The following is a 13,767-nucleotide window of genomic DNA, read 5'->3' as shown; positions in this document are numbered from 1 at the left end:
TCCACCAATCTCGGCCATCCAAAGTGCTAGGATTATAAGTGTGAGCCACCACACTATGCCTAGGTGCAGTTTCTGATGCTTTGAGTGCTTTAAGGGAGAAAAAGGACCAAGACTGACAGAAGACCATTTGGGATTAGACCCCCCCCACCCAACTCTCCCACTTCCATATGTGAATTTTGGTGAAAGAAGCAGCAAAGGGGATCCTGGCTAGAACCTTCTAGGAGGTTCTGGAGTGGCTTCAGGAGGGTCTGGGGATCCTGCAGCTGTTATCCTTGGGATTCTGACCCCCCGTTGGTGAGGAAAACAGAACAGAGTGCCTGTGGCAATATGGTATTGACCTTCAGGTATTGAGACACTTGGCATGAAGCTACAAGGGGTATGGGGGGGGACAGAGGTTGGAAGTGAGATGCTGGGATACCCTTCAGGCAGTGGCAAGCCTGGCCTTAGGTCCTTGTAAGCCTTGGACTGTCTCTCTGTGGTGGGTCCTTGGCTTAAGGCACCTCCTGCTGGGCATGGCTGGAAATGGACTCTGCCCTGCTGAGCTCAGTTCATTATTGGCTGCAGGTGGGGAAGCCTTGGATGTCGTCATTACTTCCTTCCCTTTCTACTGGTTCATTCTTTTTTCCTTCTGTTTGCTGAGTGTCTCTCATGCCTAACTGCGGAGAAGATTTTGAGAATTTTCTTAAGAAAAAGTCATCTTGTCCTCCTCTCTTAAGCTAGGCAGGGCCACACTTTAGCCAATCTTGTCTGAGTAACTTCCTCCTATTTTAGAAATTCCACAAGCGATTCCTTTGAATGAAACTTCATTCTACTTGCTATGGATTGAATCCTATTTCTTTCTGTCTCATGTCTTATCTATTTCCTCTGAGTTGGGGTAGGGAAGCTATAGAGATTGAAGGCCCCTGGAAGAGGAGGAAGGTCCCCTCTGCTGACTTGGAACAGGACTCAGCAGTGCTGGGGCTTCCCTGGAGATTGTGGGCATGAACAAAGGTCTGTCCTGCTGGAGATGGGCTTGCTTTAGTGTGGGGATCACACTACCTTTCCTCCTACCTCCCTGATGCCCTTCCAGCTTTTATCCAGAGCATGTGTGGTGGTTGGTGGGGGGGAGGGATGAGGAGGGTGTGATCCCCCCTGCTGGGGGATTGTTAGGGGCTGAGAGTCCCTAATGTCTCTCTTTCCCCACTCTCTGTCCACTTGCCAAGCAGGAACCTCTTCCTTTTCCCTCCCTGGGGTCCTGCTAGTCGCCCCCAAATGCTGAACCCCCTGCCTTGTCTTGAGGTGGAGAGCTGAGCTGCAGTGGGGACAGGCAGGGCCTGAGGAGTCTGTCGTGGAGGGTGGGCAGAGGAGAGCTTGGGGGCAGGGGTGAGCTAGCTGAGAAACTTTCAGGACCTCAGCCCACACAGTGGGAAAGGGACCCTGGTTGGTGCTGGAGAAGAAGGGGACAGGGAGGCAGTGTCACCTGGAAAGATGCCCTGAGATGGCGCTGGGGCAGCCCAGCCCCAGGGGCATGGGGGAGGGGTCTGGCTGAGCTCCAACGGCGTTTGCTGCGGAAGAGGCCCCCTGGCAGCTCCTCCACCCCTCTTCTCTCCAGGGTTGGCAGGCTGCCTGCCCTCCCACTTTCTCTGCAGCCACAGAACCCCCGGCAAAGCTCATGGCTCCCCCTCCAGCTCTCCGCAGTCTGTCTGTGGGTCTCTGCCAGTCTTTCTCTGCCTTTGTCTCTGTGTCTCTCCCCATCTCTCTCCAGAGTCCAGGACCTCCACCTTCCCTCTCTTTTCTTCCCTCTTCCTAGTTCTAGGTCCTGATAGGATGACCTCACACAATATTCCTGAGAGGCCCCATCCTCTGTTCAGCTGAGCACAGCAGAGGCAGGCAAAGGCAGGCAGAGGGAGAAGATGGGAAGTGGACGCCCTGAACCCAGAGCAGGCGGGTGCAGCCCCAGCCCTAGAGCGCTGGTCCAGCTCTGCTCTCTCCCAGGCAGGGTCCCTTCCAACCTGTGGGGGCTCTTAGGATGCTCTGGGCGTCTGAGCGCCCTCACACTCGAGTTGGCTAGAGAGAGATCCTGGCCGAGAAGTCGGGGCATGTGGCCAGGGTAAGAGGTTGGAGGTGGGACCGGACAGCTGGTCCAGACGGACAGAGTCCCCACGTGCGCGCCTGGCACAGGGGTGTGCCTGCTTGGGTCTTGGAAGCCGGAGGCCTCGGTTTAAGTTAATCACATTATGCTCTGGTGAACAATATGGGAACTGGAGTGGGCTCTGGAGGGAATCCGCGCACACGCACACACGCAGGCTCACACCCTCCCTGCAGCCGGGAGCACAATGCTGCCGCCACCGCCCGGGCTCCCGCGGCTGCCTCTCCTTGCTCTCAGGTGGAAGCTCCCCGCCGGGCGCCGCCTCTCCCCGGTCCCCTCCTCCCTCCCCCGCGCGGCTCCCCGAACCTCAGAAGTTGCCGGGGTGCCGCTCCCGCCCCGCAGCGCCCCCGGGAAGCAGAAGGCGGAGGCTGTCACGCCGCCAGGGTAGGAGAAAGAGAGCCGCGGAGGAAGAGTCCCCGAGGGTGTCAGCCCCCTGCCGCCCGCGCCCCGGGGGCGTTCCCGGAGATGGAGCCCAGCGCGGGCCTCCCATCGCGCTTCTCCCGCTAGAGGGGGCAGGACAAGGGCTGCTCCTCCGAGGCTGAGCCTCCGGGAGACCAGGGGCAGGGCGCCCGCCTTCCTACCCCGCCCCATCCCCGGAACTCCGCGCCGGGAGCAGCCGGTCCACCGCCCTCGACCCTCGCGCCCCAGGCGCCCACTCTCGGGCAGCATGACTCGGCTGAGCTGGTGCTTGTCCTGCGTGATCCGATGGGGCAAGTACCTTTTCTCGTGTCTCCTGCCCCTGCGCTTCTGCCTCCGCAGCCAGGTAAATACTTTCGGCCACACCTGGCCCCGTCCGACCCTCCCGCCCGCTCCCTCCCAGGTGCTCCTCTCCCGCAGTTTCCTGGGCACTGGATCTGACTTTTAACCCTCCGCTCTCAGGGACCCTCCGTCTGGGCCGTCGTCAGCCTGGATCTCAGCAGAGTTTGGGACTCCGGGGGACTCTCCACCCAGGCTACTGGGACCCGGGAGGGGGAGTTGCTGCCCCTCCCCCAGCGCACACCCCTAGATGTCTTGGGCTTGGGTCAGAAGTCTGAAGGATAACGCCGGAGTCCGTGGGAGGACAGCGGATACGGAATAAAGTTCCTGGGGTTTTAAGCATCCCTCTTAAATTTCCGTAGGAAGGGAAGGTGGGTTCCTGGAAATGCCCTCTGCCTCCCAATCCTTAGAAGCCTCCGAGTTAAGGCAGGGAGGTAAGGAAGAGAGATGGACACAGGAATGGGGCGGCTCGAGGACGGCAGGAGGGATTTCCCACTTGTTCAGGAGGATAGAGGGACCGGGGAACTGGACAGGGAGAGGATGGGAGCTGGGCGCCAGGGAGGGAGCAGCAGCAGCATTGGGGGCGGGAGCAGAGGTCTGGGAACCTGCAGTGCTGTGGGTGGGCGTGTCCCAGTTGAGCAGCGGTCTCCCTGCGATTCTCAAGAGAGGATGCTTGACGTTGCCTTCAGCATGTGTGTAATGTGTGTATGTTTGTGGATGGGGGGAGTGTAGACAGGATGGTGGAGGTGGAGGTGGGGGCGTAGCTACAAAGTAGGGAATTGGAAAACCTGTACATAACATTAAATTCTCCCTGGAGGGCAAGGAGAATCTCAGGATTATGACCTAGAGCCCCCAGGACCCCAGGAACCTCTAAAGAGGGGAAGGATTCCAGGGACTGGAAGTCCTGCTTTCTGACCCACTCTCTTGGGGCAGGGATGGTCCCCTGTCACATGGGAGGGGGAAGTCCACCATTCTGGTTAAGAGTGCCAGCTATGAAGCCAGCCACCTGACTTTGAATTCTGGTTTTACTAGCTGCAGACCTTGGGCTAGTTACGGGATCTGCCTATATCTTAGTTTTCTCATCTGTAAGTGGGGATAATGAAATTGTCTACATAGTTGGAGTGTTGTAAGGATTAAATGAGATAATGCATTTAGTGTTTACCTGTACCTGCTCCGTAACAGGTGTTTGATGAACATCAGGGATACTATCATTGTTATTGTTTGCTTCCAGCAGGGATCTTAGCTCAGACCTTTAGGCAGGCCAGAGCTGGAGTATGTAGGGATGGAGAGATTGCTCCCAGTATCCATGCTTGCCACCGAAATGGATGAGAAGGATCCTTCTGCTCCCTCAGGAGCTTGGACTTTTAGCTCCTTCTCCCAGGTGCTATCCTTGAGCCTCAGTTTCCCTCTCTGCTGTTCCGCAGTGGGGAAAGGTGCCAGCAGGCTTCTGTTCCAGTTACCCAAGGTATGCTTTGAAATCTTCCAGCAAAATGTATTGTCCTCAGGGATTGGCTGGGAGGCAGGCCCTGCAGCTGCAGATCACAGGGCTGGAGACCTGTCCACATTCCACTGGGTTCTAAGTTCAGATGCCATCCATGGAGTCCGGAGTTCTAGATTCGAGAAAAGAAGCCTGAAGTGGGAAATGGCCAGCCAGGACCAGGTCAGTCGGACCCCAGACTGCTTAGCAATGCCCCCTTCTCATTTGCAGGGAGAGGTAGAGGATGATGGAACCACTTCACTCGACTCTCCTCTTCCTCCTGGGCTAGGATTTGAGCTGGAGGCTGGGGGTTGGGGCTGTGGATGAGCAGCTGCAGCTGCCTCCCTCCGGCCTTTGAGGGGCCTGAGTCAGGCAGGAAATTAGAGCTGGGGAAGAGATCAAGATTGTGGAGCAGAGCTCTGGGAAGGATCTTATTAAGCATTGTTGAGATTGGGCCCAGACAGTGTCCCCACCTGGGGTGATGGGGAAGGGGCAGTAGGAGAAGGGGTGTGAGTGAGGCTCCTTCTTGTGCAGCTGGGGAAACTGAGGTTCATGCAGGACCTGCTTGGATTTCCGCCTTCTCTCTCAGAGAGCACCCACATATCTGCAGTGCAAGAGAGTGACCTCAATCTGGGACTAGAGGGGTGCTGGATGTGGGGGCTGGGGGCAGGGCCTCTTGCCCTTGTGGTGCCTTGGTGGGCATTAGAATGTAGTACCCCATGTTCTGGGCTGAGGCATGTCATGCCAGGGCTTGGTGAGTGGGACATGGATGAAACTTGAGCCCCCACTCACGCCTTGGCTGCACCCTGTGTAGTGGTTCATGGAGGCTCTGCTAGAGGTTTGAGCACACAGGACTCAGGCTGAGTGTGTATGAGGGTGAGGGGTAGGGTGAGGTAGCATGGCTTACCTCAGGGAGGGCCTAGGGGCATCATGGGACAGACCTGCCCACACCCAGATGTCTCCTCGTTGACTCTTCTGGGGCCATGAGGGAGCCATGCAGTAGCACTATCCTTGGCTCCCCGCTGTCTCTTGCCAAGGAAGACCCATTCCCCGGGTGCCTGGACCCCTCCCTGGAGCCTCGGTGTCAGCCCTTAGGTGACTGGAGAGGACAGCTAACACATTACCACAACATGGAAGCATAGCCCCTAGTTCTGGGGTGATTGCATTGCTATAACAGCAGTAGGAAAAGTCTCCACCCATGGGAGATGTGGGATCAGATGCCCCAAGCTCCATTTTTGCACATCATACTAGCTGTGTGACTCTGGGCCAGTTGCTGAACCTCTATGTGTCTCCGTTTCTGCATTTATAAGATGAGGGTTAGTAGGAGCCTTCAAGGACATGCCGCAAGCCAAGTGCCAAGTTAGTTGATATTACTCTTTCCTGAAGCAGGGGCGAGTGTCGGAGTCTGAGGGGGTGAGAGGTTGGGGTCCAGAAGCTGAGTGCGTTGGTGGAGATTCCTGGGTCTTGAGCTGTCGGGCTCTACAGCTGGATGCTGGTGGAGAACCCCTGTGCCAGCTCTGCCCCCACCTGTTGGATGTGAGCCCCCCCAGGATGGTCTGAGAGGTGGGCTGCAGTGCGAGTGGCTCCAGTGTGAGAGGTGGCAGGCTGCAGGGTTTAGGGGAAAAATCCGGGGTCTGGGAGCCAAGAGAGTGGATCTCTGCTTTTGATGGGCTCTGTGGCCTCTGGTGAGTCACCCACCTCTGCTGACGCAGTGTGGTGGTGGCGGTGTGTTAAGCAAGGGGACTGGACTGGGCTGGAGGTGCCCTGAGACCAACCCTCCTGGCAAACATGCTAGCTTGGACCTTCAGAGTTTGTTTGTTTTTCAGCCAACACTTTCAAATTCGTATTTTTTCAATTTTGAAAAAATATTTTATATAAAATATGGGGTTGAGGTTCTGTGGCGGATCAAAAGATGTGGAGAAGTGGGCTTGTATAGCTGCAGGCTGTATCGGGAACCAAGGAGTGGGTGTCACCCTTGCCGGGTCCTCATGACCCTTGCCCGCTCCCCTCATTGAACTTCTGTGTGACCACCAAACGCTCTTACTGTGACTCCTGGGTAGCTGAGCTTGAAGGCCTTTCCAGCTCTAAAATGTTCTCTTTCCTGGGGCCAGGGGAGAGTGACCTTCAGATGCTGTGACCCGTGGTGACAAAGGAAAGGCTTGATGCCATGGTAGAGAGGGGTGAACATCAGTAAGAATGTTTGGATGGACAAGAGTCAAAGGATAGGAAGCTTGAATTGGACGGCATGGGGCCTTGGCCTGGGAAACTCATGGCATCACAGGAGTTGGAAGAGACATTGGAGGCCATCAGCCTGGTGATTCTACAGGTAAGGAAACTGAGGCCTAGGGAGGGGCCTGCCAGGCTCAGGCTATAGGGCTATTGGCTCATTCCTGCCCACACTCACCCTTCCCTCTGCCTTGGCTCCACCCTCCTCCAAGCCAGCTGGTTTAGGGCCAGCACCAGAGCCCACTATCCTGACTGTGTTTCTTCAGCTGGCTTCTGAGCAGGGGTCTGGAGGGAGGATCAGAAGGAGGTCTTAGCATGCCAGGGGAGGGCAGGAGTGGCGGGGATGGCCCAGGGTTGGGGCTGGGTTCTGAGGCTTCTGGGATGCCAGCGCAGAGCCCCGGCCAAGCCCTGCAGTGTGTCTGCTGTATGTGAGACAGGGGTCTGGGCACAGTGTGGGGATCCCAAGATGAACGAAGCCATCCGGGCCTGCGGAGAGTCTGCAGCTGGCTGGAGCTCTGCAGCGGGGCGCTGGCAGCAGGCAGAGCTGGCTGCAGATAGGGCAGCACTGAACATGTGGGCAGAGGTGAACAGGTGGGGCTGCCCGAGGCCCTTTCGAGGGGAAGAGAAGGAAGGTTTGGGAAGGGGGCAGTGAATGCTTACGGTAGGAAAATATGTTAGGACCTATTGACTAATTGCTTGAGTGACTGAGTCATTCTTTAACCGTGTCTGGTGCCTGCTGTGTGCCAGGCTCTGGGGATATAAAAAACAGGACACATCCTTGCCCCATGTGTGGGTGGGAGTGGAGACACCAGGCTGTGAAGGAGAAATAGAGGCTGACAAGCCTGAAACAGAGTCATTACACACAGTTAGAGACACCTCCGTCAGCAGAGTTTAACATTCAACAGGGAGAACGGTGGTTAATTAGCAAGAAGGATTTCCTGATCATGAGCGATTAATATTCAGGAGAGGCCCTGTAGGCTTGGTGAAGAGGAGTGGGGTCATTCTGGAGGGAGGGTGCCTCCAAGGGAACCCCCAGCACTAGGGTCCCCACTTCCATTCTCAGTCCTAGCTGAGTCCAAGCGAGGCCTCCTTGGGCTCTGTGGGAGGCCAGACAAGTTGGTGTCTCTGTGACTTGGTCTTTGGTCTGATTTTCCAGCATTTCTGGGAAGCTCCAAGGTGATTTCTGAGAACTGCAGAGAAAGCTGGCGGGAGGCATCTTCAGTGACGCCAGCAGTGAAGGGCTGTGGGAGCAGGCAGGGGGAGCTGGGTACAAGTGGGCACAGGGATGTCAGGGGTTAGCTGGCTGAGCCCCTGAACTTGTCAGAACAAGGGCAGCCTGGCAGAGCTGGTGATAATGGGTGGGGTGAGGCTCCCTCCTGAAGACCACGCCCCTTACCTCCCCGGTGCTCCAGCCAGGGGATACTGGAGGGTTGCAGGGGTGTCTGTCTATGGATGTCCCCAGCCATGACTGCTGGGCCAACCGTGTGGAACACTGGTTCATTTCAGTGTTGGCTAAAATGTCAGTGAAGCCTCAGCAGGCTTGGGGTAGGAGGTCCAGAGGGGGATTGTGATCCTGGCAGGGGAGGAGGCTAGAGGGAGGATCTTTCCCAGCCCCAGAGCTCCAGGGGACTTGGGGAAGTATGGAGAGGGGACCCTGACTACTTTACCAGAACAGACTCTTCACTCAGCACCTGCTTTAGGAAGGACCAGAAATTGACACTTCACTTCAGTGTCCTCCCCTGACTTCTTAGCATCACCAAACCATTGATGGATAGTCTCTGGTGCAGTGGACAACCTTTGTATCTGAATACGGCAGTCTTTTTTCAGATGAAAAGTCTGTTTCCTCTTCATTCTGGGGTTTCCCAGGTAGATGTTTTGAGTGGTCCCTGGGCTGGGAGTCGGCATAAGTGGCTGGGCAGCTCACTGTGAAGGGGGAGGCCGGTTATAGTTTCATGGTATGTGGTGCTGATGGAGAGCAGCATGTCGTGGACTTGGGTGAATGGGGAGGGAGGCAGGGGATCTGTAACCCTCTGTACTTGTGGTCCTGGGGCACGGATAGCACAGTGTGCATAGGAGCTCAGGGAAGAAGACTTTTTTTGCTAAGTGACTCAGTCTAGGAACGAGGTCTCCGAGTGCCTACTCTGGGCAGGCTCCTGTGTGCTGACGTGAGTTGGACTGTGTCCTTGTGTGTGTGTGTGTCCACACGAGGGTGTGGGACTGAGCCCTCCCTCCCTCTCCTGGACAGCTCCAAAGAGCAGAGCGAGTGATTCACTGGCCCCCACCCACCCTCAGTTGGTCCAGCCAAGGCCAGAGCTCAAAGAGGAACGGTGTTTTTGGAGGGGAACGTGGTGGTTCTAGACAATGAGGGCCAGGGGCGGGCTTTGCTGGATTCCCTCTTAGTGCCCCCTGGGAATACTTCTGGGCTCTGACCCAGCCTCCTTCCCACCCTCTAGACCCCCACGATTGCCCCTGGGCAGAGGTGGGAGTGAGGGGAGGGGAGGGCTGGTGAGCAGGGGACACTGTGGGGAAGAAAAAGGCCTGTGGAATGGTGGGAGGGGAGGACTGGGCCCAGGAGGGGGAGAGGGGAGGAGGAGGAGGAAGTGGGGAAATGCAAACCAAATGTTGGCCCCGGGTACCGTCAAGAAAAACACACTCTCGCAGGAGCCTGGAGCGGGGCTGCTTTTCAGAAGGGCAGGAAGGGCTGGGACAGATGTTTGGAGGAAAGAAAGAAAGAAGGAGGGAAAAAAAAAGAAATAGGAAAAAAATTGGAATGAAATCCACAGCCTTGGGGCAGGGCCATTCTTCCCCAGTCTGGGCCCGATTTCTTCTGTGTTAAGGCCTGTCCTTAACTCTGAGCTCGGGCTTTGAGCTCGGTTCGTGGGCACCAGGGTCTGTCCCAATCCTGTGTGTGCAAATGCATGTGTGTTCTGAGGCCAGGAGGCAGGCACGGGTACTCGGAGAGGGGGAGGGGCCAAGGCGCCCTGGGTGTGGGGACTGTGCGGGCCTGGGGCTGCCTGTTCATCCATCAGTGGTCCGGGGGCTTCCAGGAGTGAAGGCCCCCGAGTGGGTTTGCTGGAGGCGGGAGTCTGCAGTGAGGAGGGAGGGTTCCAGGCCCGCCAGCACCAGACCAGAAGACAGAGGAGCCTTGGTGGCACACAGGGGTTGTGTGTCCAGGGGCGGGGGGCGCGGCTGGGGGAGCCCTGCCTCGGGTAGCTGTCCCTTTTTCCTGTCCCCTTTATACCTCCTGCAAAGCAGAGCTCCCGACCCTCAAGGCCACCGGTGGAGCCCGGGAGGAGGGAGGAGAGAGGAGGCTGGGGCGAGGGGGTGGAGTGGGGAGAGGAGGAGGAGGAGGGGTGGAGTGGGGAGAGGAGGAGGAGGAGGGAGGGTGAGCTGGAGGCAGCGGGGCGAGAGGCCGGGCGGGCGCCAGAGCAGCAGCGGACTCTGAGACCTTCTGCCAGCGCCGAGGGGACTCTAGCTTTAGGGGCTCTTCGCAGGCCCTGGGCGTGCCCGAGGGACGGGACCCGGCGAAGATGACGTGGATCTGTCTGTCCTGCATGCTCTGGGTAGGTCTGGCTGCTTTAGCTGGGACATTACTCTTCCTCAAGCCCCCGCCCACCACTGAACCCCCCACCTTATCCTTTCACTAAGAGCCTGGGGTGGGGGTGTCAGTCTTGAAGGAGGGTCCTTTCCGTCTCTGACCTACAGAAGGACAGACTGACTTGAGCAACCCTCAGCCTAAAGACTGTCCCCACCAACAGGGCCCAGACCCAGGGTCTTGGGTCAGTACATCTCCTGCCCCACCCCCACCCCCCAGTTGAGTCCCAGAGCTGTAAGTGGAAGGAAGCTATTGAGAACTTTGCTTCTTTTTGGAGCATTCCCCCACTACCCCCGCATCCCACAATGGGGTGAAAATTTTTCACCCTCCTTCAGTTGCTTAGCCCTAGAGCTTGAGGAAGAGGCAGTGGTGGGAGCAGAGAAGAGTAGCCCCAAATATGAAGTCTGGAAGAGCTGGGCTGGGAGAGAATTCTCAGATTCCATCTCTTTATTCCTTCTATACCCAATTTCAGCTTCCACTCCCTGCCAGCCCTTCCTCCACAGCCCTCCCCTGCTACCAAGACCTCCCCGTCCCAGAGGAGGGATCCACGGCCTGCTCTTCCCCTTTTCCCTCTTGGCCCCAGGTTCAGGAAGGTGGGTCTCAGATGGGGATGCCTGGGGGGTCAGCAGAGAGGCCTGGGGGCCATGTGGTAAAGGGTAAAAGTCTTAAGGCCAGTCCTGGGCTAAGGCTCCTGGGAAAAGGGGGTTGGGAGAGGGCTGCCTACTGCAGGAGGGCCAGGGGTCAAGGGGGGAGAGGACCCCTTCCTCAGAGGGGCTCTGGTAGGGCTGTCTTGGCCAGGCAAAAGCATACATGGGGTCAGGAGGGCGAGGAAGTCATCCCTGGCTGAGGTTACTGTAGGGCTCTGAAAGAGTGATGGCTGGTTTGGGGGAGGGGGCTTCAGGTCTGCGATCCAGATGTGGCCTTTCCTGTCCCTTTCCTTGTTCTGGCCAGTCCTCGGGAGGGCCCTCTTGGCCCAGGCAAGCCCAGGCTAGGGGCAGTTGTGGGAACACACACTGGGGCAGCCAGGTGTCCTCTGGGCAAAGAAGGGTAGAGGAGGGGGTCTAGAATGAAGAGGTTTGGGTGGCATGTTGGGCCAGGGTGCTGGGATGGGCCGGATTAATGGATTGAGAGTGACCGGGAAGTCCCCCAAAGGGAGGCATTTGTGGTTTACTGGGCTGGTGTTGATATCTGGAAAATGGGAGCCTTGGCCAGGTTTATTTCTGTGCTGAGGACAGAGGTGAGCAGGAGGGAGCTTTGCAGCAAAAAGGTTGGCAGGTAGACATCCAGGGTGACACGGAAGGATGGCAGATAGACGTCCAGTGGTGATGTGCTGCTGTGAATGGAGAGAGCGCTCTATAGACCCCCTTCAGCTGAGCAGTCTTGGGAAAAACACCTCAGCCCTGTGAACCTCTGCTTTCCCATGGGTGAAATGAGGATTGCAGAGAGGTAGGGATGAGATTTTGTATCCAAGTACCCAGGGCAGTGCCTGGCAGGTAGAGTGCCCTGTGGGTGTTATACCTCCCCGAGAGTAGGAGGAAGAGTCTGGGCACCAAGGCAGGTGTGGGTACTGCCTTCTTGAGTGTCTTTATTTTTCTTTCTTCTCTTTCATCTTCTTTTTTTTTAAATTGAGGTAGAGTCTTGCTCTGTTACCCAGGCTGGAGTGCACTGGCAGGATCTCAGCTCACTGTAACCTCCACCTCTCAGATATAAGCAATTCTCTTACCTCAGCCTGAGTGCCTGGGACTACAGGTGTGCGCCACCATGCCCAGCTAACTTGTGAATTTTTAGTAGAGATGGGGTTTCATCTCTGCAAATACTAGCATTAAACTAGCATAGTTTTAACAAGCTCTAGGAATAAAAATCACTTTATTAGCCAAGGAGCAGAGCTATTTATTATGTATAACTTGATTTTCTCATCAACTGCTCCCATTTGCTATTACATATTCAAGTTGGCCAGACTAGTCTCGAAGTCCTGACCTCAAGTGATCTGACCATCTCAGCCTCCCAAAGTGCTGGGATTATAGGAATGAGCCACTGCACCAGGCCTTGAGTGTCTTTAAGACTAGAATAGCCTGTGTGTCTCCCCTGGCTCCTTTTCCTCTCCTCTCCTAGTCTCTGTCCTGGCTTGGCTGGCTGTGATGCCCATGGCCATGGTGAGCCAGAGTCTGGGGAAGTAGGGACTGGAAAGACAGGACTACGCTCAAACCATATTTCCATATTTACTGGATGGGCAGTCTTGGTAAAGCAGTTCCCTTCATGAGCCTCAGTTTCCTGATCTGCAAAGTGGGGAGAATAATATACTCCTTGTATGGCTGGGGTGGGGAAAGAGACAATAGATGTCAAAAGATCAGGTATGTAGGCATACAGTAGGTGCTCAGCGAATGCTGGCCCCCTTCCCACTCCACAGTCTCCAGCCTGGTTCTTGGGATCCTCTGTATCCCAGATCTGATGCTGGGGGAGGATCTCCCTGGGAAGGGTGTCATGGGACAGGGCTGTGTCCTTGGACTGTGTCCAGGGACTATGACCAGGGACTATGACCAGTCCCTTGACTGCCCAGGGACTATGACCAGCTACTCTGAGGCCAGGAAATGGCTGGCTCTGCGGCCTCAGGGAAGATGACGGAGGCAGAAGCTGTGAGGTCTTGTGCCTAGAGTGAGTGCTTGTGTCTATCAATTTACATGTTCCTGTATGGGGAAAGCTGCAATTGTGTCATCCAAGAAGTAATATATCTGTAGTGAATAGTTTTAACAAGCTCTAGGAATAAAAATCACTTTATTAGCCAAGGAGCAGAGCTATTTATTATGAATAACTGGATTTTCTCATCAAGTGCTTTGATTTGCTATACATATTCAAGTACTGTTTACTTAGAAAATAATTGCATGCCTAGCAATTGAGACTTTTTGGTGTTGTACTGTTGGAGTTAGAGCTGCAGGTCCTTCCTTCCAGAGGGGATCACTCTGTCTCCAGGAACTGGGAAGGGCTCAGGGTGACGCTGAAAGAGCCACCAGGCGGGGGCTGGGGTTCAAGCGCAGCCTTGGTCCTGCTCTGAGCAAGCTTAGTGGTCTCAAGCTGTTCACGCAGCTTTTCTGGACCTCTCTGAAACTTGGATACTATTCACTAAGGCCACAGCTACAGACAGTGATGTGTTCTGTTTCCTGGAGTTGGTGTCCTGCCCTGGGCTAAGCACACATTCTTGACAGAGGGTCCTCATGAGCCCTGGATCCCTTGTGAGCAATTCCTGCCATGGGGACCCCAATCTGACTCTTTGGTCTTGAACTTGCTTCCTCTAGTTTGGTTGACCTGTAAGGTCCTCCTGACTGTGGATTTGGGAGGTAGACTGGGCTGTGTGAGATTTGTCAGGGTCTGAAATAAGACTCTCCTTTTGCAAAGTTTTTCAAAGTGATGTGAGAGGCACAAAATTGGGGAGCAGCACTGCACTTCTTTTCCTGCAGTGTTGAACGGAAGTGGAGCATGCTGGCTGAGTGCAGTGTCTGGGCTGGATCCTGGGCTGGTCACTCGGCATCTGTGTGATGGTAGGAAAACAGCTTCACTTCCCTACGCTTTGGTTTTCCCACCTACCTATAG

The 13,767-nt window shown here is 55.9% G+C and overlaps 1 protein-coding gene across 31 annotated transcripts in view; it reads left to right on the top strand.

Annotated features, from left to right (window-relative positions):
- The window catches only part of TNS1 (tensin 1), a 241,793-nt gene that overhangs the window by 23,852 nt on the left and 204,174 nt on the right, over positions 1 to 13,767 (top strand). For 5 of the 31 annotated variants that reach the window (XM_078328463.1, XM_078328453.1, XM_078328452.1 and 2 more), the window contains exon 1: positions 9,994 to 10,150. The exons of 9 other annotated variants lie outside the window; for them this stretch is intronic. In XM_078328463.1, the coding sequence (XP_078184589.1) occupies positions 10,118 to 10,150 (33 nt within the window). In that variant the 5' untranslated portion in view covers positions 9,994 to 10,117. Of the gene's footprint in view, positions 1 to 2,619; positions 2,892 to 9,993; positions 10,151 to 13,767 lie in introns of those variants that run through there. 17 more of the 31 variants (XM_054257919.2, XM_054257920.2, XM_035305650.3 and 14 more) reach the window with 7 other exon arrangements.

Source organism: Callithrix jacchus, chromosome 6 (assembly GCF_049354715.1).
Source record: "Callithrix jacchus isolate 240 chromosome 6, calJac240_pri, whole genome shotgun sequence".
Classification (NCBI taxonomy): Eukaryota; Metazoa; Chordata; class Mammalia; order Primates; family Cebidae; genus Callithrix; species Callithrix jacchus.
Note: the sequence above shows the minus strand (reverse complement) of the source record. Positions and strands in the feature narration are given on the sequence as shown.